A 25,574-nucleotide genomic window follows, 5' to 3' on the forward strand; every position below is an offset into this window, starting at 1 on the left:
CTAGTAAAGCTTCTGGAGTTCTGTCCCCACTGGTGGACCTCCTGATGGCCCCTGGGTTTTGGCCACTGTGGGACACAGAGTGTTGGACTGGATGGGCCATTGACCTGATCCAACATGGCCTATGTCATGTTCTTATGTCTAGGGCAGTGACGCTCTGGTGGACCTCCTGATGGCCCATGGGTTTTGGCCACTGTAGGACATAGAGTGTTGGACTGGATGGGCCATTGGCTTGATCCAACATGGCTTCTCTGATGTTCTTATGAAAAAGGGGAGGTTCAGGAGGGGAGGAGGTCCAGAAGGGTGCTACTACCTGATCCAAGAGGTATGCGAACCAAACAATTGCAACAGAAGTCCAAGAAGGAGGGAGAGGAGCCTGCAAAGTGGTTTCCGGGAGGTACTCAGGTAGTTGATCTGGGTGTGTCCTTTTGCGGGAAACCTTCTGTGGTTTGGCACAGGATACAACTTTCCCAGGATTGGTCCAAGAAATAGCGTCTGAATACAACAGGGGAATTTGAAGGTAACAGCAGCGAAAATCTGGTGGGAAGTTTTAGATCTATGAGACGGCCTCATTTGGGATCCTTGTACCGTTTGGGTCCCCGTATCTCCCAAAGGACATCGGAGAGCTGGAAAACGACAAAGGAGGGCAACTATGGTGATTCGGGGGTTGGGGCACTTTCAATGTGAGGAAAGTCTACAGAGTATAGCAGTTTCCTATTTACAAGAGAGATGTCTAACGGGAGGGGAGCATGATAATTATATACACCAGGCTTTTTTGGATCAGGCCCCAACCTGGTGGATTGAGCTCCCGGAAGAGCTACGGGCCCTGGTGACTGAGGGGAACCTCCACATTCAGAGGCACTGAGCTTCTGAATCGCAGAGCCAGGAGGGGGACGTCTTGGCCTCTGTGCCTTCTTGCTAGCCATCCAGAGGAAATGGCTGACCACTATATGGGGCAGTAGGTCAAACTAGATGGCCTGTTGTTCTCATCCAGTAGAGATCTTCTGATGTCCACATGAAGGTGTTGACCTCCATGCTCTGTTGTTGGCCTTCCAGACTCTCGAATCCACAGGAACTGGCTGGCCCCTGTGTGAGACAGGAGGCTGGACTGGATGGACCCCTGGTCTGACCCAGCAGGGGTCTCCTGATGTCCTTAGGAAGGCCTCGGCCTCCCTGCCCTGTTGCTGGCCCTCCAGAGGGACTGGCTGGCCCCTGAGAGAGACAGGATGCTGGACTGGATGGACCCCTGGTCTGACCCAGCAGGGCTCTCCTGATGTCCTTAGGAAGGCCTCGGCCTCTTTGCCCTGTTGCTGGCCCTCCAGAGGAACTGGCTGGCCCCTGTGTGAGACAGGAGGCTGGACTGGATGGACCCCTGGTCTGACCCAGCAGGGCTCTCCTGATGTCCTTAGGAAGGCCTCGGCCTCTCTGCCCTGTTGCTGGCCCTCCAGAGGAACTGGCTGGCCCCTGTGTGAGACAGGAGGCTGGACTGGATGGACCCCTGGTCTGACCCAGCAGGGCTCTCCTGATGTCCTTAGGAAGGCCTCGGCCTCTCTGCCCTGTTGCTGGCCCTCCAGAGGAACTGGTTGGCCCCTGTGTGAGACGGGAGGCTGGACTGGAGGAACCCCTGGTCTGACCCAGCAGGGCTCTCCTGATGTCCTTAGGAAGGCCTCGGCCTCTCTGCCCTGTTGCTGGCCCTACAGAGGAACTGGTTGGCCCCTGTGTAAGACAGGAGGCTGGACTGGATGGACCCCTGGTCTGACCCAGCAGGGCCCTTCTGATGTTCTTAGGAAGGCCTCCGCTGGCTGGACTAGTGGCCTGATACACATTCCAGAACTGTGCAGAGGGTTGGACTAGATGACCCTCCAGCTCTATGCTTCTTTCGGTCTCCACCAGGGGACCAGCAGGGGTCAGTCTTTCCCAGTCGCCCTTCTGGAGATCTGGGGCGCGCAGGGACCTCAGCGGGGTCCAATGCCACAGACCCCCCCCGCCCTCCTCCAGAAGCCATGAAAACTGTGGTCGGGAGACGAGCCGCCGTGCCGCTGCGATCCCCCGGGCCGCCCTGGAGGCTGGCAGCGCCGCGTGGCCGGCCGGGCGCGGGCGGCGGGGCGAGCGGCGACTCCTCCCCGCCCGGGGCGGGTCCGTCGGAGGGCCGCTAAAGCGCCGGGGCCGGGGCCAGGCAGAGGGAGCCGCCATGGCGTGCGTGCTGCTGGGCTGCCTGCTGCCGGCGGCGGCCGTGCTGGCCCTGGCGCTGCTGCTGCTGCTGCTCGTCCGCTTCGTGCGCGCCGACGGAGACCTCACCCTGCAGTGGCTCGAGTGGCGCGGCAAGAAGCCCGGTGAGTGAGTGAGTGAGTCCGCCCGAGGGACGTGGCAGCGGCGCCTGCGGCCAAGGGGCGGCCCCGCGGCAGCGCCCCGAAGGAGCCAAGCCGTCCATGTCCGATCGGCGGGAAAAGCGGGGGGAATCCAGCGCGGAGTCCTGTTTTGGGGCTGGGAGGGATCTCTAGGGCGGGCTGGGGGGGGGGTCTTGCCAAGGGGCTGGGCGTTGGCTCGACTTCCCCTCCCTCCTCCCGGCGGCACCGTTGGCCTACAAATGGGGGTCGCCGGTGGGGCAGCTCGATGCATTGCTCTGGATGCGACGGGAAGCGAGAGCGTTTTGAAAGGCGGATTTTAGACACGGGAAGGAGTAACAGCCTGCGGGTCCAAACTGCGCGCTAAGGTGTTTAATGAGTTAGATTTGTAGACCGCTTGCCTCGCAAGCCAGCGCAGGGCGGCGTACAAAGTAGAGCGAAGGGCATTCTCCATCATCGTAGCCATTTTTCATTCGGTTTATCGGCAGCCCCTCCCTGACAGCAGGCTCCGGAGCGGCCAAAACATGTCCAAAGGAAGTCTAAAAAACACTGACAAGCAACCATTTAAAAAATTTCAAACTAAAAGCCGGCAGAGTCCGCTGGCTCTGGCCCCAGGGGTGTTGGATTTCTGGAGGAGGAGGAGGGCAGGTCCCTTAATATTGTAGCCCTCTCTCTAACAAAGTTTAATTCTGAGGACAGTTTTTTTTTGGGGGGGGGGTATACCAAAAGGGATGACAAGATGCCCAGCATAAAACTTGGTTGGTTTTAAAGGTGCAGCCAGATTTGAACTGTGTTCTGCCGCTTCAGACAGACCAACCTGAATCTAGGTGTTTACCTGTCTACCCGTCTATCTGTCTGTCCGTCCTTCCCTCCCCCCCCCTTGCCTTTCTCCCCAAAACAAGACTGAAAACGGCTTCCTCCTTTCCTTCCTTTTGTCTTCAAAACCCAACTTACCTCTCGGCCTCTCCTACCTTGCAGGGCTGTTGTGAGTATAAATAGGGAGGTGAGGAGAATGGTCTAAGTTGCTTGGGGGCCCACACTTGAGGAGAAACGCAAAGGGATTTCAATAATCAAATGCAACAACCCTGTGAGGTAGAGCAGCTCGAGCCCGGTCATGCCTTACAGACAGTTAAGATGTTCGGGGCGTGAGCTTTGGAGTGTCAAAAAGAGTCAGATCTCGGACTGAAATTGTGTTGTTCTCCTCTTCTGAAGCCTATGAGGCAAATTAGGCTGAGATCACGTGGCCCAGGTCACCCAGCAAGGGAGATGGAGATTCGAACCCAGTTCTCCCAGGCTGTAGTCCAAAACTCAAACAGACGCAGCATGATTTGTATCGAGGGAGTTGCAAACTGCTGGGGACCCATCTCCATGGGGGAGCATCCAGCAGGGAACAGAAGGAGCCAGGGGCTCATGGGAATTGTAGTCCGTGAACATCTGGAGAGCTACAGTTTGGCCACCCCTGCGCTAGGCCTTGCTCTAAGTATCCCTTCCCTCCTTCTTCAGCTGAGCAGCTTACCGTGTAGACAAGCAGCCTTCATAAAGCATCAGATAAAGACATCTAGTTGCAGTGTGATAAGATCTTGGCTGGTCTAAAACTGCCTCTCAAAGCCACAACTTGAAGATAAAGGCGGGACAGGGTAGCTAAAGCATCTGCAAAGAATCCCAAAAGGTAGGGAGTGTGCCTGAAGGAAAACTTGTATGCTGCTGGCCAAACTTCTGTGGAGAGGGGCTACCAGAGGATTCGTGCAAGCACAGAGAAGTTTTGTTGTTCTCTTTGGCTTCTTAGTTTTGTTTTGATTTCGTAAGCATCCACGGGGCATCATAAGAACACTGGATCAGACCAGGGGTCCATCTAGTCCAGCCTCCTGCCTCACACAGGGGCCAGCCAGTTCCTCTGGAGGGGCAGCAATAGGGCAGAGAGGCCGAGGCCTTCCTAAGGACATCAGGAGAGCCCTGCTGGGTCAGACCAGGGGTCCATTCAGTCCAGACTCCTGTCTCACACAGGGGGCAGCCAGTTCCTCTGGAGGGCCAGCAACAGGGCAGAGAGGCCGAGGCCTTCCTAAGGACATCAGGAGAGCCCTGCTGGGTCAGACCAGGGGTCCATCCAGTCCAGCCTCCTGTCTCACACAGGGGCCAGCCAGTTCCTCTGGAGGGCCAGCAACAGGGCAGAGAGGCCGAGGCCTTCCTAAGGACATCAGGAGAGCCCTACTGGGTCAGACCAGGGGTCCATCCAGTCCAGCCTCCTGTCTCACACAGGGGCCAGCCTGTTCCTCTGGAGGGCCAGCAACAGGGCAGAGAGGCCGAGGCCTTCCTAAGGACATCAGGAGAGCCCTGCTGGGTCAGACCAGGGGTCCCTCCAGTCCAGCCTCCTGTCTCACACAGGGGCCAGCCAGTTCCTCTGGAGGGCCAGCAACAGGGCAGAGAGGCCGAGGCCTTCCTAAGGACATCAGGAGAGCCCTGCTGGTTCAGACCAGGGGTCCATCCAGTCCAGCCTCCTGTCTCACACAGGGGCCAGCCAGTTCCTCTGGAGGGCCAGCAACAGGGCAGAGAGGCCGAGGCCTTCCTAAGGACATCAGGAGAGCCCTGCTGGGTCAGACCAGGGGTCCGTCCAGTCCAGCCTCCAGTCTCACACAGGGGCCAGCCAGTTCCTCTGGAGGGCCAGCAACAGGGCAGGGAGGCCGAGGCCTTCCTAAGAACATCAGCAGAGCCCTGCTGGGTCAGACCAGGGGTCCATCCAGTCCAGCCTCCTGTCTCACACAGGGGCCAGCCAGTTCCTCTGGAGGGCCAGCAACAGGGCAGAGAGGCCGAGGCCTTCCTAAGGACATCAGGAGAGCCCTGCTGGGTCAGACCAGGGGTCCATCCAGTCCAGCCTCCCTTCTCACACAGGGGCCAGCCAGTTCCTCTGGAGGGCCAGCAACAGGGCAGAGAGGCCGAGGCCTTCCTAAGAACATCAGAAGAGCCCTGCTGGGTCAGACCAGGTGTCCATCTAGTCCAGCCTCCTGCCTCACACAGGGGCCAGCCAGTTCCTCTGGAGGGCCAGCTACAGGGCAGGGAGGCCAAAGCCTTCCTAAGAACATCAGCAGAGCCCTGCTGGGTCAGACCAGGGGTCCATCCAGTCCAGCCTCCTGTCTCACACAGGGGCCAGCCAGTTCCTCTGGAGGGCCAGCTACAGGGCAGAGAGGCCGAGGCCTTCCTAAGGACATCAGGAGAGCCCTGCTGGTCCGACCAGGGGTCCATCCAGTCCAGCCTCCTGTCTCACACAGGGGCCAGCCATTTCCTCTGGAGGGCCAGCAACAGGGCAGAGAGGCCGAGGCCTTCCTAAGGACATCAGGAGAGCCCTGCTGGGTCAGACCAGGGGTCCTTCCAGTCCAGCCTCCTGTCTCACACAGGGGCCAGCCAGTTCCTCTGGAGGGCCAGCTACAGGGCAGAGAGGCCGAGGCCTTCCTAAGGACATCAGGAGAGCCCTGCTGGTCCGACCAGGGGTCCATTCAGTCCAGACTCCTGTCTCACACAGGGGCCAGCCAGTTCCTCTGGAGGGCCAACAACAGGGCAGGGAGACCAAAGCCTTCCTAAGAACATCAGGAGAGCCTTGCTGGGTCAGACCAGGGGTCCATCCAGTCCAGCCTCCTGTCTCACACTGTGGCCAGCCAGTTCCTCTGGAGGGCCAGCAACAGGGCAGGGAGGCCGAGGCCTTCCTAAGAACTTCAGAAGAGCCCTGCTGGGTCAGACCAGGGGTCCCTCCAGTCCAGCCTCCTGTCTCACACAGGGGCCAGCCAGTTCCTCTGGAGGGCCAGCAACAGGGCAGAGAGGCCGAGGTCTTCCTAAGGACATCAGGAGAGCCCTGCTGGGTCAGACCAGGGGTCCATCCAGTCCAGCCTCCTGCCTCACACAGGGGCCAGCCAGTTCCTCTGGAGGGCCAGCAAGAGGGCAGAGAGGCCGAGGCCTTCCTAAGGACATCAGGAGAACCCTGCTGGGTCAGACCAGGGGTCCCTCCAGTCCAGCCTCCTGTCTCACACAGGGGCCAGCCAGTTCCTCTGGAGGGCCAGCAACAGGGCAGAGAGGCCGAGGCCTTCCTAAGGACATCAGGAGAGCCCTGCTGGGTCAGACCAGGGGTCCATCCAGTCCAGCCTCCTGCCTCACACAGGGGCCAGCCAGTTCCTCTGGAGGGCCAACAACAGGGCAGGGAGGCCGAGGCCTTCCTAAGAACTTCAGAAGAGCCCTGCTGGGTCAGACCAGGGGTCCCTCCAGTCCAGCCTCCTGTCTCACACAGGGGCCAGCCAGTTCCTCTGGAGGGCCAGCAACAGGGCAGAGAGGCCGAGGCCTTCCTAAGGACATCGGAAGAGCCCTGCTGGGTCAGACCATGGGTCCATCCAGTCCAGCCTCCTGTCTCACACAGGGGCCAGCCAGTTCCTCTGAAGGGCCAGCAACAGGGCAGAGAGGCCGAGGCCTTCCTAAGGACATCAGGAGAGCCCTGCTGGGTCAGACCAGGGGTCCATCTAGTCCAGCCTCCTGTCTCACACAGGGGCCAGCCAGTTCCTCTGGAGGGCTAACAACAGGGCAGAGAGGCCGAGGCCTTCCTAAGAACTTCAGAAGAGCCCTGCTGGGTCAGACCAGGGGTCCATCTAGTCCAGCGTCTTGTCTCACAGTGGCCAACTAGTTCCTCTGGACAGCCAACACCTGGGCATAGACTTTGAAGCCTTCTGATGTTGCCCCCAGGCACTGGGATTCAAAGGTTTAGTGCCTCTGAATACGGAGGTTCCCCCCAGCCACCCCGGCTGTTAGCCATCAATGGACTTACCCTCCACGCATCTATCTAATCTCCCTTTAACGCTGTCACCACATCCTATGTCAGCAAATTGCACATTTGAATCGCTCTCTGTGTAAAGTAGTGTTTCCTTTGTCTGCCCTGAACCCACTGCCCATCATGTTCCAGTTGCCCTGTGCCTGTACACTCTTCACCATATGTACTTTGTTCTGATCTTTTGGGGAAGAATGCAGTTAGAGCACGCTGCCACACCATCTCGATGAGAGATCCTCAGCTTTTTTCGGTGTGTGGGCAACTTTGGAATTCTGATACAGTTCACAAAATGGCCGCCACGGGAGGCAAGCCACGCTTGACCTTTAAAAGCACTTGGTGGGTGTCAAGGAGGTGTCAGTGGCCTCCATGGCTGGGAACCCCGATGTAGATGGGAAAGTGTACATTTTATTTTCTCTGTAAAGGGGCTGCCCATATCAGTAACGTTTTCCTGGCATCCCATGGCTGGTGTTTTCCTTGCTGTGAGGACTTTTTAAGGGGCTTTTGAAATATTGAAATATTAGTTCTTGTCGCTTTCCCCTCTGTGCATGGTGGCAAAAAGATGCAAGGGGAAAGCGTGGAAAATATGCACAAAGCACAGTGTTTTTGTGGAAACACAGAGCTTGACGGAGACTCCAAAGGACATCTAGTGCAATCCCCTGCACAACGTAGGACACTCATCTCTCCCCCACACTCCCCCAGAGACCCTGCTCTGTGCCCAGAGGAAGGCAAACCCCTCCAATATCCCCGAATACAGGAAGCAGCTTATACGAAAGGTCATTGGTCTATCCAGGCTAGTCCTTCCCATCCCCTCCAGCCTGGTCTTTTAAAGATCAGCAGAGAAGAAACTGAGCACAGAGCCAAAACAGGTTGCTTACCTGGAAGGAAGCCCCACCGAACGCAGAGGGGGAGGGGCCTGTGGCTCAGTGGTGGATCATCTGCTTGACATGCAGGAGGTCCGAGGTTCAATCCCTGGCATCTCCAGTTAGCAGGGCCAGGCAGGAGGCGATTGATTTCCTTGATTTCGTATTTTCTCTCTCAACGACTCAATATAATATCAGGCTAATAACATCAATCAAACCACAAAGGTTTCTGTGTTTTCAAACATACATTGAGGATCCATGACTATTGGTCTCGATAGTTTTTCAGATTGTTTTGTAATTTAAGCCTCCCCAGCTTGATTCAGCATTTCTCCCCGTTCTACCCGTTAAAGAGACAGTGTGCCAATCGGTCCTTTCGGGATGTTCGCAAAACACAAGAGTAATCCAGACTGTTATTAAGTCCCTTTGGTGTCGTGGTTTCCATCCAAAAAATCAACTCTGCTTCGTGGCATTAAAACATCTGTTTTTCCCCCGACTCGTAGACTCCCCAATGTCTGTTTGAGAACACAAAAACTTTTCGGGTTTGTTTGATATTCTTGGGCCAGTTTTATTTAAAACGAGGAGAAGAGACGGTACATAAGAGATAGTTCGATCATTTTTTTAAAAATGCATTTTTTAAACAGACAGAAAATACGGAAAGCTTGACCGATATTGAGAATTCCTTTATTTGAAACCAAGGCAGGCTGCATTTGCACTGAATGATGAGAATGTCCTGGAAATAATAACAGGATGTTAATGTATTACGTGCAAGCTTGTAATTTTAACTTTTGTTAACATAGCGAATACTTCTATTGGGTCACTGAGGAAGAAAATATGAAAACAAGGTGGTGACCCGGGAGCCTGTTTTGACTGGGTGCTTTGAATAAAATGGCTGGTCCTTAAAGGAGCCGGGGGTTGAACCTGGGACCTTCTGCATACCAAGCAGAGGGTCCACCACTGAGCCACAGCCCCTCCCTAATAAACATGAAGCGGCTTATACTAAGTTAGATCAGGGGTAGTCAAACTGCGGCCCTCCAGATGTCCATGGACTACAATTCCCAGGAGCCCCCTGCCAGCGTTCGCTGGCAGGGGGCTCCTGGGAATTGTAGTCCATGGACATCTGGAGGGCCGCAGTTTGACTACCCCTGAGTTAGATCATTGGTCTATCCAGGTCAGTCTTCCTCATCCCCTCCTGCCTGGTCCTTTTAACTAGAGGTGCCGGGGATTGAACTGGGGATCTTCTGCATACCCAGCAGAGGCTCTGCCACTGAGCCACGGACCTGCCCCAAAGCCCCTCTGCGTTCGGCGGGGCTTCCTTCCAGGTAGACAAGCGCAGGGTCTCAGCTCTGGGGAATGCCCCAATGAAATCGAATTGCTATGCCAATGTTCTTTCGTTCACCATGTAATTCCAGAAACCCGGTGGCTCTCCATGGCTGCCTGTCCTCTTCCTTTGCTCCGGATTTTCAGTTGCTGCGAAAACTGTAACAGATGGAATGGGTATTCCAGTGGTTTTAAGCCGCGGCCAAAACACGCCCTTTTACCGGTTCTTACAATCGTACTGTCCAAGGCAGCTAAAACTGGAAGTAACTCGCAAAGTAAACTGGGCCTGTCCGTTTCTAGAGAACACACATATATATATAAAATATCAAATAACCACCAGGCGCTATGTGGGTTTGGGAAAAAAAAGGGAAACAAAGGAGTTATTGTTGGAGGAAATGCCTGCTGGCACATGCGTCCCAAGCGTCCCAAGCATTTAGGAAAACCCAAATGTTTGCCTGCATTTGTTTGCAGCTCTTGGCCTGTGATGGAAAGATACATTGCCCCCGTGACTTATGACCTAGAAAGTCAAATGCAGAGGAAGCATTTCCTTCTTGAAACTCTGGTATAGTGCTAAAGGCCCCTGTGTTTTCCAGCCTGTGGGCACTTTCAGAAATTTTGACACAGGATGGTGGGTGCAGCCATAAAAATGGCTGCTGCAGGAGGCGGGGCCAGCCACAAAATGGCTGCTGCAGGAGGCGGGGCCAGACACAGAATGGCTGCTGCAGGAGGAGGGGCCAGCCACAAAACAGCTGCTGCAGGAGGCTGCTGTGAAGGGCGTGGCAGGTTACAGTAGATGAGTGATATGGATGTGAGTGTCCTGCATAGTGCAGAGGGTTGGACTAGATGACCTATGAGATCCCTTCCAACTCTATGATTCTATGATTCTGTGATATGGGAGTGAGGTTAAGCGTAACGCTGATCGTCGGTCTTTAGCATTCGGGCAAAAGCTTTGCTTAACATGTTGCTTCTTGAAGAACTGAGTGGAGAAATGTTTTCTTGAAAGCACACAGAAAGAGTATATGTATAGGCCTAACTGGCCTTGTCCAACCCCTCCTGCAGAACGCAGGAAATTCATTCCTACCTGCCCACCCACAGTGGACCCAATTCCATGCCCAGAAGGAGATGGACCCACTTTTACATCCCCCTTTTCTCCAAGCAGTACCCACAGTGGCCTACAAGAAAAATACATAAACAGGTGCAAATCCAGCGCCCCCCCCCTCGGACAAGTAGACCCCCGGATGGTGCCAAATTCTTTGGTTGGTGTGATTGGAGTCATAGGCTGTGAGCCATGTAGCTAAACTCTTTCCCTTTTCCAGGGGCTCTGGTCACACAAAACTTTTATAAAAGTTACTGGGACAGGGAGGAGAAAGGCTGTGCTTGGCAGAGATGTCCTCCTTCCCTCCCTCCCTGTCTGCAAATCCCCTCCCCTTTTGCCCTTATCAGGAAATAGTGGTGGAGCCGTAGCTGAGGGGAAGTGCTTCTGCTCGACATGCAGAAAACCCTAGAAGAAGAAGAAGACTCGAAGAGAAGACTCGAAGAAGAAGAAGACTCGAAGAAGAAGACTTGAAGAAGAAAAAGACTGGAAGAAGAAGCTCGAAGAAGAAGATTCGAAGAAGAAGACTCAAAGAAGAAGAAAACTTGAAGACTCGAAGAAGAAGAAGACTCGAAGAAGAAGAAGACTCGAAGAAGAAGACTCGAAGAAGAAGACTCGAAGAAGAAGAAGAAGACTCGAAGAAGAAGAAGAAGAAGAAGACTCGAAGAAGAATAATAATTGATATACTGCTTGGTTCTAATCCCATGTCAGATCAGCCTAGCGGCCCATCCAATCCAACACTCTGGGATTAGAAGTCATGGCACCCCGTTTTTAACTTTTATAGAAGGCATCTGAGAAGACGGACCCACCAATCCTTCTGTCAGGAATTAATTTAATTAAATAACGTACACTGTTGTGAAATTGTTGCTGCTCAGTCTAGAATGCTCTCTCTACGATCAGAGTGGATTTTCAGCAGACTGAGCTGGGCGAGTTGATTCTGGGTAAACCAAGAAGTTGTGGTAGGGCCTGTTTGAGTCTCCTCCTCTGACTTGCAGCCCTGTTAGGAGACAGGGGTGGGGGCAGCATCCTGGAACAACTTGCCACATTGCGGGATGCTCTAGGATTTTCATGAAACTTTATGGTAAACACCATAGAGTTTGGGGGAGTCCTAGAGCATCCTGTGAAGCGAGGTCACCGCATTTCTAGGATTTACCTTTTAACTCCATGGTTTTAACATCCATAGGGTTCTGGGGAATTCTAGAGTGACCAGTGATTTGGTGCCTCCACCGCAGGACGTTCTACAATTTCCCTGGGTAAAAGTCAATGGTAAAAAAATATATAGTTTTGGGGAATCCTAGAGCATCCTTTGATACAGTGTCCCTGCACTGTGGGACACTCTAGAACACAAGGCCAAATTACAATTCTATGTGCTAATGGGCCATGCTGGCAGGGGCTTATGGTAGTTGTAGTCCATGAACATCTGGAGGGCCACAGTTTGACCACCCCTGCTGTAGAATATCTCTGGAACGTTATAGTACAAACCACAGACTTTCTGCGAACCCTAGAGTATCCCACAACAGAGTGATGTCACTTTCGGGTCTGTGCCTAGAAATACCACCCCAGAATGCCATTCCAGTGCCGGCATTCCCCCACCTCTTGCCAGAGCAAAGACAGCAGGAATTTCCTCATCAGTGGGTCTGTGCCAACCCTAATCCGTGTCCATTTCAAGAGGTCGGGTCATTCCCAGCCACTGGCCACATGGGAAACATTGTATCGCAGGATGCTCTAGGATTCCCCCGAACTCTATGGTTTTTACCCCCAAGCTCCAAGGAAATCCTAGCACGTCCTGCCATGTGCCACCCTGACGGGTGCTCCTGACAACCTGTCGCTGTGGTTTTGTGAAACCTCAAGCCCGTTCAGAAGCAAAATCCACCCCCTTAAAATTTGGCAGCTGCAATGTTGTTACTTCTCCATTGTTTTTAAAAATTCTGTCCCATTAAGAACGTTTGTCAACTCCTGTCTCTGAAGGCTGAGAGTGGCGTAAGACAACAAGTCTGAAAGTCCTCCACAGATAAGATTGTATGCAAAACCTGCCTCAGTTAAACAAATTACATCTCAACCCCATCTCCGCCGCTTGCACAAATGTTGTCTCGCCCGGGAGTAGGGCGAAGCCCGGAGGAATGGCACCTGGAGGTCTGTACTGGAAGCCCAGAGCCAGGTCACACAGGCTCTTCCGAAAGACCAGAGCAGGCTGGGAGCCGTCAAATGCCCTCCTGGACACAGTTCCAGAAATGGAGGGAGCTACTGAGCTTTCTCACAGAAATGTGGTGCAGTGTTGGCTGAGCCGGAGCTGGGAGAGCCTGAATGCCCACGAACAAAGGAAGCTGCCTTCTACTGAACCAGCCCATCGGTCCACGAAGATCAGTATTGTCTACCCAGGTTGGCAGCAGCTTCCCAGGATCTCAGGGGGAGGTCTTTCCGGTCACGTCTTGCCTGGTTCTTTTAACTGGGGATACCGGGGATTGAACCGGGGACCTCCTGGCTTGACATTAGTACATGTAGAATCATAGAATCATAGAGTTGGAAGGGACCTCCTGGGTCATCTAGTCCAACCCCCTGCACTATGCAGGACACCCCCAACCCTCTCGCTCACCCACTGTCACCTGCCACCCCCTTTAACCTTCCCAGAATCAGCCTCTCCGTCAGATGGCTCTCCAGCCTCTGCTTTAAAATCTCCAAAGATGGAGAACCCACCACCTCCCGAGGAAGCCTGTTCCACTGAGAAACCGCTTTAGAGACAATTCTTGTGATCTTGGTTGTTGTGGATTTTCCAGGCTGCATGGCTGTGGCTTGATATTTTTAATACCTGTGACCGGCATCTTCAGAGGTACTGAAAAGTGACTGACAAAACGGTAGGGACTAAAATTACCGGACCATGACCACGCAGTCCACAACAGCCAGTTGATTCAGGCCGTGAAAGCTTTTGACAATTCATCCACGCCACCCTGTACATTAGCACAGTGTGCTTACCCACAGTCCCGTTTTTGGGCTCAACCTCTTAGGTTACCGTCCTCCAATCCCTTTTTATTCAATGCAGCGCGAAATCGCAGGTATCAAAGCAGATGGTACCTAGATGGCCTGTTTTGCCCTGCAGAAGGGGGGAGATCACTTACAAACCCTCCCCCCATGTACCGAGGAAGCTCTGTTCTCTCCCTATGCAGATCTCTCGGCTGCAGGCGTCCATTTCCTTATCAGCAGCGGTGCACCAAAGCTGTGTCATAAACGCACACTGACACCTCTGGCACAACTTTCCCGTTTTTTGCCACCTGTGATGCGGTGCGTAGTCTTGTGACACCTGTGGCTGTTTACCTTTGGCATGCACACACAGCCGTTTTTTGGCCTTGAGAACCGGAATATGGAGGGTGTGTCTCTCCTGAGCAACGATCGTGGAGGGTGTGTCTCCCGGCCATTCCCATGTGCGATTTCAGTGCCCAGCTTGCAATGTGGGGTGGTGGCTGGAACGGGGGACTGGGCCCTCGTTCGGGGTTCGGATTCCCACTCTGCTATGAACTCAGGCCAAAAACTCTGCCATGACCTTGGGCCAATCATTCTCTCTCTCGTGCCCTGGCGTACCTTACAAGACTGTTGTGAGGAGAAAAGGAGGATGATAGAATGGAGCTCCCTGGGAGAAGGGAAGGAAGAATGGTGTCCAGTTTGGGCTTTGCCGTGGGAAATTGGCACCCTTTCCAGTCTGCACAGGACCAGCCTTCCTGAAGAAGAGAACAGCTGGTTTGTAGTACCTCGTTTTTTACCACCTGGAGGCGTCTCAGAGTGGCTCCATTCCACCGGTAACCTCTGTGGTATACAATCGTGGTGGAGTGGTTAAAGAGCGGCAGACCCTGATCTGGAGAACCGGGTTTGATGCCCCACTCCCTCTCCACATGCAGCCAGCTGGGTGACCTTGGCCTAATCACAGTCCTGTAAGAGCTGTTCTCACAGAGCAGTTCTCTCAGAGCTCTCTCGGCCCCGCCTACCTCACAGGGTTTCTGTTGTGGGGGGAGGAAGGGAAAAGTGCTTATAAGCTGCTTTGGGGCTCCTTTGGGTAGTGAAAAGCTGGGCATAAAAATCTTCTTCTCCTCCTTCTTCTCCTCCTTCTTCTCCTCCTTCTTCTCCTCCTCCTTCTTCTTCTCCTTCTCCTTCTTCTTCTCCTTCTTCTCCTTTTTCTTCTCCTTTTTCTTCTCCTTTTTCTTCTCCTTCTCCTTCTCCTTCTCCTTCTCCTTCTCCTTCTCCTTCTCCTTCTCCTTCTCCTTTTTCTTCTCCTTTTTCTTCTCCTTTTTCTTCTCCTTTTTCTTCTCCTTCTCCTTCTCCTTCTCCTTCTCCTTCTCCTTCTCCTTTTTCTTCTCCTTCTCCTTCTCCTTCTCCTTCTCCTTCTCCTTCTCCTTCTCCTTCTCCTTCTCCTTCTCCTTGTTTTCAGAGTCTTTCCCCACTGCACAGTGATGGCATGTCAATGCTGCCACTTTGCCAGATATGAGTCAACTTGTGGGTGATTCATAGAGCTGAGCAAAACACTGTCTCTAGGTTGTGTCACTGGATGTGGGTAGAAGGGCAGGACCAGAGACAGGCGATGTGAAAGGCGGCACATGATCTCATACGGCCCCACGGATGGCCCTTGCCCGCCCCCCTCCTCTCTCCCCTGCATTTTTTCCCCGTTGCAAAACCAGGCGAGGCAATCAAACAAGATGGCGGTTGTTTGTGACAGTTTTGGGTGGCCAACCTCCAGACGGCAACTGGAGACATTCCACTCTTGCAGCTGATCGCCAGATGGCCCAGATCTCCTGGAGGAAATTGATGTTTTGGAAGGCCAGCCCTTTGGCATTTTACCCCTGCTGAATAATAATGGAATATTTTCCTAGCCCGCCCTTCCAATATAGCTCAGGGCTGGTGACAACACGAGTAAAAACAATGATTTGGATTAAAACATAAACATCATCTAGTTGCCCCCAAATAATTTTGCTTGCATCACGGCTGACGGGTCTTCCCCTGTTGAATTATGCCTGTTGGAACAGCTCTGTCTTGCAGGCCTTGCAGAACGGGTTAAGACTCCACAGGGCCCTGATCTCTTTAGGTAGAGCATTCCACCGGTATGGCACCAAGGCCGAGAAGGCCCTGGCCCTGGTTGAGGCCAGTTTGACCTCCTTTGGGCCAGGGATCCTGAGCAGATGTTCTGATTATTTCAACTCTCTTTGAGGAATGTAAGGGCAAAGGCAGTCCTGTAGATTCACAGGTCTCAGACTGTTTAAGGCAGGGGTGGGCAAAGGGTGGCTTTCAAGATATCCATGGACTACCATTCCCATGAGCCCCCGCCAGCATGCACTCATGGGGACTGTAGTCCACGGACATCTGGAGAGCCACAGTTTGGGCACCCTTGGTTTAGGGCTTTAAAGGTCTCCCCGGGCTCCCCCCTCAAAATCTCCAGATATTTCCCAGCCAGAACTGGCAACCCTAGAAGAAGAGGAGTTGTTTTTACTTTTCATAGCCTGCTTTTCACTGCCTGAAGGAGTCCCAAAGCCACTGATAAACATGTTCCCACCACAGGCACCCTGCTCAGTAGTTGGGGCTGAGAGAGCTCTCAGAGAGCTGCTCTGCCAGAACAGCTCTAAGAGAACTATGATTGTCTCGGGGTCACCCAGCCAGCTGCATGTGGAGGAGGAGCAGGGAATCAAACCCGGCCCACCATATTAGAGCCCCACCCCCTTTAACCAGGACATCACTCTGGCTCTAGCAATGATGTGGCCCTGTTTGCTTCTCAGTTGCTGGCTGAAATGGGCTGGGCTCCCTTTAAGGGCAGATCTGCTTTGGGAATGGCAGGGGAGGGGGAGACCTCGGTTTCCTCTTCCAGTCTAATGTAAACAGCTATTACTGTCCGTGCCAGTTTCCGCACGGCAGTCATTTGGATCGGCTGCCAGTTTCAAAAGCTTTTAGACGGGCGAGAACAGTTTGTGCTGGACTCCGTCTTGTATCGGCACGTTCCAGCGAAAAAGCAGCCCCCGTTTTGCTTGTGACTAGAAGTGGAAGAGTTGGGTTTTATACCCCACTTTTTACTACCTGAGGGAGTCTCAGAGGAGCTGAGGCAAGTGCCTTCCCTGCCTCTCCTTGCAACACACACCCTGTGAGGTAGGAGGGGCTGAGAGAGTTCCGAGAGAACTGTTCTGCAAGAACAGCTCGAAGAGAACAGTCACCCAGCTGGCCGCATGTGGAGCAGGAGTGAGGAATCAAACCCAGCTCTGCAGATTAGAGACCGCCCCTCTTAACCACGAGACCAGATGGGAGGGAGAGCTCTTTACTCTGCCTGGAAAATTAACCGTGCAGTTCTGTTCCGGTGGGTAGCCGGGTTGGTCTGAAGCCGCAGAACTAATTTAGAGTCCAGGGGCACCTTTAACACCAACAGGATTTAATCCAAGGTATATGAGCTTTCGTGTGCATGCACATGGCATCGTATCTGAGGAAGCGTGCGTGCACACAAAAGCTCGTATACCTTGAATAAAACCTTGTTGGTGTTAAAGGTGCCGCAGAACTCTAGATCTGTTTTGTGCAATCCTGTGCAGTTTGTGGGGTTTGAGGGTGAGGACCAGGGGTAGTCAAACTGCAGCCCTCCAGATGTCCATGGACTACAATCCCCATGAGCCCCTGCCAGAGAATGCTGGCAGGGGTTCATGGGAATTGTAGTCCATGGACATCCACAGTTTGACTACTCCTGGCAAGGACTGTAGGGTCAGTTATTGGTAGCGTATCAACACTCCCACTGACAAAGCGACTCACAAGGAGGGAGGGAGAGAAGTTTTGCTGTTTGGTGTTGCGGTTAAGAGTGTCGGCCTCTAATTTGGAGAACCCCCACCTCTCCACCTGCAGCCAACAAGGTGACTTTGGGCCAGTAACAGTTCTCTTAGAGCTGTTCTCACAGAGCAGTTCTCACAGAGCTCTCTCAGCAATATCAGGGAAACGCCTTGGCCTCTCTGCCCTGTTGCTGGCCCTCCAGAGGAACTGGCTGGCCCCTGAGTGAAACAGGAGGCTGGACTGGATGGACCCCTGGTCTGACCCAGCAGGGCTCTTCTGATGTCCTTAGGAAGGCCTCGGCCTCTCTGCCCTGTTGCTGGCCCTCCAGAGGAACTGGCTGGCCCCTGTGTGAGACAGGAGGCTGGACTGGAGGGACCCCTAGTCTGACCCAGCAGGGCTCTTCTGATGTCCTTAGGAAGGCCTCGGCCTCTCTGCCCTGTTGCTGGCCCTCCAGAGGAACTGGCTGGCCCCTGTGTGAGACAGGAGGCTGGACTGGAGGGACCCCTGGTCTGACCCAGCAGGGCTCTCCTGGTGTCCTTAGGAAGGCCTCGGCCTCTCTGCCCTGTTGTTGTCCCTCCAGAGGAACTGGCTGGCCCCTGAGTGAGACAGGAGGCTGGACTGGAGGGACCCCTGGTCTGACCCAGCAGGGCTCTCCTGATGTCCTTAGGAAGGCCTCGGCCTCTCTGCCCTGTTGCTGGCCCTCCAGAGGAACTGGCTGGCCCCTGTGTGAGACAGGAGGCTGGACTGGAGGGACCCCTGGTCTGACCCAGCAGGGCTCTCCTGATGTCCTTAGGAAGGCCTCGGCCTCTCTGCCCTGTTGCTGGCCCTCCAGAGGAACTGGCTGGCCCCTGTGTGAGACAGGAGGCTGGACTGGAGGGACCCCTGGTCTGACCCAGCAGGGCTCTCCTGATGTCCTTAGGAAGGCCTCGGCCTCTCTGCCCTGTTGCTGGCCCTCCAGAGGAACTGGCTGGCCCCTGAGTGAGACAGGAGGCTGGACTGGAGGGACCCCTGGTCTGACCCAGCAGGGCTCTCCTGATGTCCTTAGGAAGGCCTCGGCCTCTCTGCCCTGTTGCTGGCCCTCCAGAGGAACTGGCTGGCCCCTGTGTGAGACAGGAGGCTGGACTGGAGGGACCCCTGGTCTGACCCAGCAGGGCTCTCATGTTATTAGGAAGGCCTCGGCATCTCTGCCCTGTTGTTGGCCCTCCAGAGGAACTGGTTGGCCCCTGAGTGAGACAGGAGGCTGGACTGGAGGGACCCCTGGTCTGACCCAGCAGGGCTCCTCTGATCTCCTTAGGAAGGCCTTGGCCTCTCTGCCCTGTTGCTAGCCCTCCAGAGGAACTGGCTGGCCCCTGTGTGAGACAGGAGGCTGGACTGGATGGACCCCTGGTCTGACCCAGCAGGGCTCTCCTGATGTCCTTAGGAAGGCCTCGGCCTCTCTGCCCTGTTGCTGGCCCTCCAGAGGAACTGGCTGGCCCCTGTGTGAGGCAGGAGGCTGGACTGGATGGACCCCTGGTCTGACCCAGCAGGGCTCTCCTGATGTCCTTAGGAAGGCCTCGGCCTCTCTGCCCTGTTGCTGGCCCTCCAGAGGAACTGGCTGGCCCCTTTGTGAGACAGGAGGCTGGACTGGAGGGACCCCTGGTCTGACCCAGCAGGGCTCTCCTGATGTTCTTAGGAAGGCCTCGGCATCTCTGCCCTGTTGTTGGCCCTCCAGAGGAACTGGCTGGCCCCTGAGTGAGACAGGAGGCTGGACTGGAGGGACCCCTGGTCTGACCCAGCAGGGCTCTTCTGATGTCCTTAGGAAGGCCTCGGCCTCTCTGCCCTGTTGCTGGCCCTCCAGAGGGACTGGCTGGCCCCTGTGTGAGACAGGAGGCTGGACTGGAGGGACCCCTGGTCTGACCCAGCAGGGCTTTTCCCATGTTCTAATCGGGGGAAGAGCCTCTTGTGGCGCAGAGTGGTAAGGCAGCCGTCTGAAAGCTTTGCCCATAAGGCTGGGAGTTCAATCCCAGCAGCCGGCCCACGGTTGACTCAGCCTTCCATCCTTCCGAGGTCGGTAAAATGAGTACCCAGCTTGCTGGGGGGTAAACGGTCATGACTGGGCACTGGCAAACCACCCCGTATTGAGTCTGCCATGAAAACGCTAGAGGGCGTCACCCCAAGGGTCAGACATGACTCGGTGCTTGCACAGGGGATACCTTTACCTTTACCTTAATCGGGGGAAGGCCCTGGCCTCTCTGCTCTGTTATTGATCCAGCAAGGCTGGATGTTCTGATCCTCCACATTCAGAGGCACTAATCCTCTGAATTTGAGAGCCAGGAGGAAATATCAAGGGAAGGCCTTGGCCTCTATGCCCTATGGGTGACCCTCCAGGAGTACTGATAAACCACTGTGTGAGACAGGATGGACTAGATGGACCATTGGTCTGACCCAGCAGGGCTCTTCTGATGTTCTCATGAAGACTTCTCTGCCCTATTGTTAACCCTCCAGAGTAACAGGTGTCCACTGTGTGGGACAGGATCCTGAACTAGGGAGACCCACAGGGCTCTTCTTAACTTCTTATGGTCAGGATCTGCCCCCAAGAGCATTTTAAAATGGCAGCGGCATCTTTCTGTCGGCCATGTGGATGCTCTCAGGTGTACTTTGGCCCTCAGCTTTGTTACCAAGTAACTCGGTAAAATATTAAATGGTGCACAGTGTCATCCCCTGGATGTCCAGGTATTGGGAGTCATAAAACAGCGGTGTTTATCCAGTGCAACACGTAGAAGTAGCATTTTACTGGTTTGTAGAAGCGTACTTTATTAATTTACGGATTTGTGCTTTATTAATTTACGCGTTTCTTGCCCCAGGGACTCAGAGCTACACACAAAAAATGTGCACACGCCCACAGACACACAAAATACTCTTCAAACTGAGATGAAGCGATTAGCACTTAAGACGCTTGTCTTATAAAGGCCTCCTGGGCTGGTGACGGTTCTGGCGGGGGTTGGAAACCGTGAACTGAGAGCCCCGGGTTCAAATCCCAGCTGGGGCAAAGTAACTGGCAGGCAGAGAATTAAGTGTCCAGAGGAAATCTTAGGGACCTTATTTGACTGTGGGGTTCCCAGTTGCCTGTTCCTGTCATGTATAGTAGCTCATATTAGCCTTGTCTTGTCAGATCTCAGAAGCGAAGCAGGGTCGGCCCAGGTTAGATGGGAGACCACCGAGGCAGGCCATGGCAAACCAGCTCTGCAGGTCTTTTGCCCTGACCCACATGGCCCAGGGTCGCAAATATCTCTGCAAATGGTTACCTTGATATTTACTTCTCTCCTTTCTCCTCCTCTCCCCCCCCCCGCCGGCCAGAAAATGAGCTTCCCGGGAAGGTGGTCTGGATCACGGGAGCGTCCAGTGGGATCGGCGAGGAGATGGCCTACCAGCTAGCAAAGATCGGCTCCCACCTGGCGCTCTCAGCAAGACGGGAAAATGAACTGGAGAGAGTGAAGAAGAAGTGCCTGGGTAAGACGTGTTGATTGGATTTTAAAATGTACTATCTGTCTATCCATCTGTCCATCCATCTGTCCGTCCGTCCATCACATCTATCTATCTATCCATCTATCCATCCATCCATCCATCCATCCATCCATCCATCCATCCATCCATCCATCCATCCATCCATCCATCCATCCATCCATCCATCCATCCATCCATCCATCCATCCATCCATCCATCCATCCATCCATCCATCCATCCATCCATCCATCCATCCATCCATCATCCATCTCAAAGTCCTCATTAAAACCCCCATTAAAGGGACATACCAATACAATACAGAAAAACAACGACCTGGCGGAAGACCTGGCGGAAGAGCTCCGTTTTGCAGGCCCTGCATTTGTCCAGAGTGAATGCAGACTTAATACTTCTTTCTTCCACTGAGAAAAACCTCAGGTGGGGGGAACCACCGAGTTGAGCGGAAAAGCAGCGTGCGATCTGAAGCCCCCCCCTGATGTGAAATCCGTACAAACGTGGAGGGACGTACGATGCAGAACGGGCCCTGGTCATCTGAAGATTCATAGATGAGCAGAGTTCCAACAGGGCCCTCAGCTCATCTGGGGGCTCATTCCAGCAGGTAGGGGCCAGGACTGAAAAGGCCCTGGGCCTGGCCCTGGCTGAGGCCACTAACCAGCGGGTTTGGGCGCCACAAATGTTTCTGCCGTGATAGGTGACATCCACCTAGAGTTACCCAATACAAGTTGGGAGATTCCTGGATATTTCCGGGGAACTGATCTGTGTAGTCTGGAGAGGGTCTGTAATTATGGGGGATCTCCAGGTCCCGCCTGGAGGCTGGCATCCTTAATGGCACCGTACCCCACTGAGGTCCCTGTCCTCTACAGACTCCATCCCCAAATCTCTGGCTGGATCTGGAAACCCTCCCCCTCTCCCCATCCCCTGCTAGTGGTCAGGGGGGACCGGTCAACCCCCACTTCCTTCCTTTCCAAACCTAAGCTTCATTTGCTGATTAACAATCATGGAATGCACCCATGGAATCATACCAGCTTTCCGCAGGGCCTGCAAGATGGAGCTCTTCCGCCAGGCATATGGTTGAAGCCAGGACAGGGCCTTGGCGTTACCATCAGAGGATCCTCCGGATAGGTTAGATCTGGTTCCCCGCTCCCATTGGAAGAGAACTTGGCTGAACTGGGGGATAGGGGGTGGGGTGTTTAAAAATCTTTTAGGGTAGTGTTCGCCATCTGCATGGTTTGCGGTGAGGATTGTTTTTATGGGGTTCTTGTGGAAAGTATTGTTTTATATTTGTAAGCCGCTGCGAGACTTTCCAAGGCCGGTGGTATACAAATCGAAAAATAATTAAATAAAAATCCTAGACTTGGTCTTTCTTGGGAAAGGCAGCAGTAACCTTTAGGTTAGGGCCGATGTATGATGCGAACTGACCATATATTATTTGGGAAAATAATAGATCTTACCCTTATAAGCATTAATTACTTGGCCACTTTTTTTCTTCTTCTTTCTTTTTTCTCTCTTCTTTAAGATAAAAACAGACTATATCTTTATATGTATCAATAATTATTTGCTCGGCTGGTCGTTTCTTTTTCTCTTTCTCTTTGTAAGCGCTTATATATAACAAAAATAAAAATATTATTTAAAAAAAAATCCTAGAGTTGGAAGGGGTCACAAAGGCCGTCTAGTCCTGTCCCCTGCTCAATGCAGGATCGAAACATCCATGAACCCTGTTAGCCCAGGCAGTTGTACCGTTCGCCGTATATAACAGCAGCTTTTCTCCAGGGGGACTGATCTCTGTAGTCTGTGGAGCAGAGCTGGGATTCCAGGGGTCGTCATGTCCCACCTGGAGGCTGGCATCCCTGCTTCCACCTGGGACTTTTGAGCTGATTGCTTCCAGGTCTACGGTGACTGGCAATCTCTAGGGGAAAGGTGGTAGCCTTGGAAGGGTGAGTTTATGCTCCATGTGATGTTTACTCTCCAAACATTGGAAAATGAAGCACACTCTTGCTCAGCCAATGAGAGGCCTGATGAGGTTTAATCGTTAATTGGACGTTGTTGCCTAAATAGCTTTCATCACAGTGCTGGAAAAAAGGGTCATGGTCAGGTTGCTAACTCCTATTTGGGAAAATTCCTGGAGATTTGGCGGTGGGGGCTAGAAAGGATAGAGTTTGAAGAGGGCAGAGATATCTGTACAGTGCAGTGCAATGGGGGGGGGGGCGGTCCATCCTCCAAAGTTTTGGAATTTTTGTTTGCCCATCCTTGCCTGCACCCTCGCAGATATTGAAGTGATGCATGATGGGAGAATGCCATTTCTGTTAGCTTTGACAGTTAGTGGCTGTTTTGTGTGTTTGAGAGTGAGAGAGTGAGTCTCTCTGGTCATGTTTGTAAGTCAGAAAATGAGAAATAACTTCTGATTCTATGTTGTGAGTGTTAAAAAAGGAAGTTGTCACAGAACCAGTTGTGACTTGGTATAAACAGGGGTGGGGGGAAATGTATCTCTGAAAACCAGTTTTACCTCAGAAGAAAGTTACTGTTGAAGCTTTAGGTTTGAACGTTTTACTAGTGTGTAAGAAGTAAACATATTTATTCTTGCTAAAGGAGACAGTATAGTTTATCCTTATCCATTGTTGTTCCTCTATATATTTGTGAAACAGCCTAGGGGGTGGGATGTGTCTGGCTGTCCAAGTTAGAATAGGGCCAATCAGGGTGCAGCCAGTGTTGCCCTGATTGGCCTTGCCCCTGCAGCTCCCGCCCTCCATCCCTGGAGTCTAGCCTCTTTGCTCTCAGACGTCTCAGTGCCTGGAGCCAGCAGCAGATAAGGGGAGAGGGCCCTGGGCAAAGGGTCGTAGTGGAGGGCCTGCTAATGAGGGCCTCTTGGCCTGCTATGCTGGGCCTGCTGACAAGGGCCTCTTGGCCTGCGGACAGCCTGTTAAGGAGCTCTGTCCTGGCCCTGCTAATGAGCTGCCCAGCCCCCACCCGCCCCACTTGATCTGGCTGCGAGCTGCGGTCCAAAGCCACCTTAAGCTGCGTGGCCGGGGGCCAGTGGACAGGGCCCTTTCAAGGCCCGTTCTTAGGAACAGGCTTTGAAGCTGGTGCAGTTACAATACACAATTGTCCTCATTTTGCTGAGTACACTATGCCTGGGAGTTCAAGTGAACCAACCCTCGCAAAGATTTTGCCATATTTTTACAATTCATATATTGACACAAATCAAAATCTCAGTTATCACCCTCCATATTTATCATTGGCTATTTTCTCCAGGGGAATTGATCTCAATAAAATGGAGACCAGTTGTGATTCCAAGAGATCTCCGCCACCTGGAGGTTGGCAACAGTCAGGCATGGCCTGTCTGTGGCATGCAGAAAGAAAAGTGTTGTTGATGCTGGAGATGCCGTTTGGAGAAATTAATACAGCAACTAATAATATTCCCCCAACTTTGTTTGCATAATCTGTATAATTACGCTGCATTGCTAGGAGCATAAAATCTAGAGCTGGTTTTCTCAACCAGGTTTTTGTGAAACCCTGGGGTTTCTTGATGGCCCTGGAAGGGTTTCCTAAATGAGTAGGAGCTAATTAATTTTAATACATTTTTCAAATTTGTTAGACATTTATTGGGTGATATGGCCATATATGGTCATGTCGACCCCTCCAAATGGCCAATGATGGGCCTGGAGGGGGTAGGAAGGGGAGGAGCCCCAGTTGGGTGTGTCCACAGCTCTGCTTCCTGTCACAAACCGTAGGCTGGTCCGCTCAACCAGAAGAGACCCCCCTCGCCCAGATCTGACCCAGAGACATGTGGTGTTAAGAAGTCAGTCTTTGTTGAAGGTTTCCATAAGGCACAGCAAGACAAAGCATGTCAGGAAACATAGACAGAGACAAGCATAGGGGGTATATATAGAGGGACAGTTCAAGCGGGAAAATGGGTTCTCATAGGAAAAACTTTTGATCGAAAAGGCACGAATTCTAGGAGACACTCAGTCTGCCTTTCCTGTTGTTTTCGGCACTGAATTTCCAATACCTACCAGACAGACCAAGGACACGGATAGATAAAAGTGAGTTCTCAGAGCGGAGGAGAGATAGAGAGAGAGCCTCTGTGGACCATAAACCTTGTGATGGGGTTGAGGGGGAAGGCCCAGGGGGAATGTTAGGAACTTAGAGGTAGGGGAGGGGTGAAGAGGAGATTCTCAGTTAAGCCTCTAAGTCAAACCTCCCTCGGAAAACAGGAGGGTGGATATGACACTTCCCAGCCCTATTCTGCACGATTGTGCCACTTCTGGAGTTTCTCAATGCCTAAAGAATGTTTCAGGGGTTTCTCAGTGGTAAACAAGTTGAGAAACTCTGATTTAGAGCCAGGGCAGTTATAATACCACTCTATCCTGCATTGCTTAAACCTCATTTGGAATATGGTGTCCAGTTCTGGATGCCACAGTACAATAAGGAGATGGACAATTTGGAGGGTGTTCAGAAAAGGGTGCCTGGGATGACTGAGGGGTTGGAATCTAGGCCTTACGAGGAGAGGCTGAGAGAGCAGGATATGTGTTGCTTGGAGAAGAGGAGGACAAGGGGTGAGAGGAGAGCTGTTTTTAACTATGAAAAGGGTAAACATGTTGAAGAGAGGGCCAGCTTGTTTACTGCCGCTTTAGAGCCAAGGATGTGGAGCATTGGGTTCAAATTCCAGGAAAGCAGGTTCCACTTCAATACTAGGAAGCATTTTCTGACGGGGAGGGCTGTTCGTAGATGGAATCTCCTCCCTCGTAGGGTTATGGGGTCTCCTTTGCTGGAAATTTTAGGAGACTGGATGAACAACTGTCAGGAGGGGGTGATTTTTAAGTCCTCAAGAAGGCAGGGGGCTGAATTAGAATCAGGGGTAGTCAACTTGTGGTCCTCCAGATGTCCATGGA

General features: G+C 53.1%; 1 protein-coding gene across 1 annotated transcript in view; it reads left to right on the top strand.

Annotated features, from left to right (window-relative positions):
- Window positions 1-2,140: 2,140 nt before the first annotated feature.
- DHRS7 (dehydrogenase/reductase 7) overlaps window positions 2,141-25,574 on the top strand; it is a 49,311-nt gene continuing 25,877 nt past the window's right edge. The window contains exons 1-2 of the mRNA XM_077323948.1: window positions 2,141-2,330; window positions 20,521-20,673. Of these exons, the coding sequence (XP_077180063.1) occupies window positions 2,189-2,330; window positions 20,521-20,673 (295 nt within the window). The 5' untranslated portion in view covers window positions 2,141-2,188. The remainder of the gene's footprint in view (window positions 2,331-20,520; window positions 20,674-25,574) is intronic.

The sequence above is a fragment of the Paroedura picta genome, chromosome 2 (genome assembly GCF_049243985.1).
Source record: "Paroedura picta isolate Pp20150507F chromosome 2, Ppicta_v3.0, whole genome shotgun sequence".
Lineage (NCBI taxonomy): Eukaryota > Metazoa > Chordata > Lepidosauria > Squamata > Gekkonidae > Paroedura > Paroedura picta.